This window comes from Ipomoea triloba, chromosome 3 (assembly GCF_003576645.1).
Source record: "Ipomoea triloba cultivar NCNSP0323 chromosome 3, ASM357664v1".
Lineage (NCBI taxonomy): Eukaryota > Viridiplantae > Streptophyta > Magnoliopsida > Solanales > Convolvulaceae > Ipomoea > Ipomoea triloba.
In genome coordinates this window covers 20,358,410-20,360,918 of record NC_044918.1, presented here as the reverse complement: position 1 = coordinate 20,360,918, position 2,509 = coordinate 20,358,410, and the positions used below count along the sequence as shown (strand labels likewise).

At 37.2% G+C, this 2,509-nt stretch overlaps 1 protein-coding gene across 1 annotated transcript; it reads right to left on the bottom strand.

The window, feature by feature from the left end:
* Positions 1–409: 409 nt before the first annotated feature.
* On the bottom strand, positions 410–1,152 carry LOC116012440. Its single transcript, XM_031251973.1, has one exon. The coding sequence runs from the start codon at positions 1,050–1,052 to the stop codon at positions 621–623; it is 432 nt and encodes a 143-aa protein (XP_031107833.1). The 5' UTR covers positions 1,053–1,152; the 3' UTR covers positions 410–620.
* Between the last annotated feature and the right edge of the window lie 1,357 nt (positions 1,153–2,509).

Below are 2,509 nucleotides of genomic sequence, written 5' to 3'. Positions count from 1 at the left end.
ATAATGACATGAAATTAACATTTTTAGAGAATAGAAAAGAAAAAAGTAATATAAACAAAGGTTAAGTTTTTTTTTTGAAAAAAAAAAAAGGTTAAGTTGAAAATGCTATTTCCCGTGTAACGTATAAATATTTTATTTAATACTCCGTCAGATGTTTTCAAAAAAAAAAAATACTCCGTAAGATAATTCCAAATAGTCCACGCAATCACTGAGTGTACTAAGTTGTAATAATCTAATATATGGTCCCTAGGAAAATGTCGCTTCGATAAAAAAAATATAAAAGTACAGAAGCATTTATTTAAGTCGAGCAAATAAAATTATAAATTGGTTACTTCGAATTATAAGCCTCCCTTATATTTTATTAATTTGACTCCGTTTTTGCTATAAATTAGCGTCATAATTTCACCAAAAAAAAAAAAAAGGATTTAGATATGAATGCAACATATTATACAACGCTTATAATTTACGAAAGAAATTAATAAAGGAGAAAACTCAAATCCATATGGTTCCATCTCTGTACAAATTAATAAAAAAGAAAAAAAAGAAGCAAAAAGCAAAATTTATAGATACCCAAAATATCCCTCACAGCGGGCCCACCACCGCTAGAACAGAACGGTTCATCATGTAACGGCAACCGCTGATTTCACGGGAGGCTGCGGAGGGGACGGCGGGAGTCTAGCGGAGAAGTTCCTCAAGGGGGCGGCGTCGTTATCGTCATCGTAACCGTCTTCGAAGTTGAGGGAGTAACTGAGGGGATCGTATCTGAACTCGGCGGAGGAGGGGCGTTTTTGCTTGACGTTCGCATTGGCGATGAAGCTGAAGACGGTGCGGCACTTGTCTTTGATATCCGGGGGGTCCTCGGCCTGGACCCAGATCAGGGTGGGCTTCTCGTCGGAGGAGATGGGAGGCGGAGAGGCGTAGTAGCGGAGGTGGTTGTTGTTGTTGTTGCGGCGGCGGCGGTGGGGGAAGCAGCAGGAGAAGCAGAGGGAGTGTTTGAGTTTTTGTTTGAGAGAAGGGGGGGATTGGGGGTCGGAATAGTGATCGTCGTCCATTTTTTTCTCAGGGCGATGAAAGAGAAGTGAGAAGTGAGAAGAGAGTGATGGATTGTGATATAGGGTGGGTGTAAGATGAATGGAGGAGGAAAGGATGAAAACATGGGGTGTTGGGTGGGGTGGATGGATTATATGGTGGGCGGTTTTCGTTTTGTCCTCGTCTCTTTGGGATTTTGGTTTTTCTCTTTCTTTTTTATTTTTTTTCACAAACTTCACCCTTTCTTTTAAGGTAATTGCACATGGCCCCTTTTTACTTACCATGCAAACATTAGAATTTTCTTATTATTATTTATGATGAATGTTGTTTTTATGGAAATAAGATTTCCCAACATATTGTCATCACCATCTCTGAATTTTCCTAAAATAGCGGTGTCATCATCTTCCTCCCTTAATATATATTTCATTGATTGTTGATGAGCAAGTAGATTGATAGTCCATTGGTTATTGAGGACCAAGTGGATCATGTTATTCCACTCGTTGATGGAGAGCTAGTAGATATTGATATTCCCTCAATTTTTGAGGAGCAAATAGAAGTTACAAAGATTGTAACAGTTTCCAATGACAGCCTTGAACAATTGAGCGGTATTGAAAGTTTAAACCTGCCTATCAAGCCTTCCTAGTTGTCTCTAGAATTATATTTTATAGAGCATCCTTATCAATAGAATTTATTCACGGTTTTTGAGAAGTTTTTGTAAGTGTGAGTAGGAAAGAGAAAATGGGAGGGAAGAAAAAAAAACAAAACTAATTAAAAAAAATAAAAATTCAGGCCTGTCAGGCGCACCTAACGCGCCCACCTGGCGCCTGCTATGAGCGTTCGCACAGCAGGAAGCTGTTTGTGTCAGATGTTCTCCTAAATTATTGTGCTATTCATCCCAATTTACAGATGCTCCCTTCTCACTCTCTCTCCTTCCAACATGACATTAATCTGACATGATCTCCACAAATAACCATTGGTGGTGATGCTCTTACTAGCGCCTTTGGAAGATGTCACTCTCACAACAAAAATTGTTCACAATAAGGTCCAAGATGAGGCATCGTCACATAGTATACAAATTATCCTACAAGGCAAATCACTATGCAAGTTGTTTATTTTTTCATCTAAGGACTCAACAAAGCTAGTAGTACCATTTACATGTGGCTATACTCATTTTCACACCTACACCTTGAGCGCAAGGTGTTTTCTTATGCGATGGAGATCAGAGAGATACGCAGAATTATTATATTACTAGAATTAGACAAACATTACAATATGAATTATTGTATTGTTAGGATTATTAGAACTTTAAAATTAGTTAGAATTTAGTAATATAATATTAAATGTAATACTGTAACTAGGTTCGTGTATTGTAAAAGACCATAAAAGGAATAATACAATAGTCCTTTTTATATATATAAATATTTTCTCTCTTTATTCTGTCTCTCTCAATATTCTCTTTATTTATCTTCATCAATATTCT

Coding starts and splice junctions, on each gene's coding strand:
- LOC116012440 (XM_031251973.1), bottom strand. CDS start 1,052: ATGGACGACGATCACTATTCCGACCCCCAATCCCCCCCTTCTCTCAAA.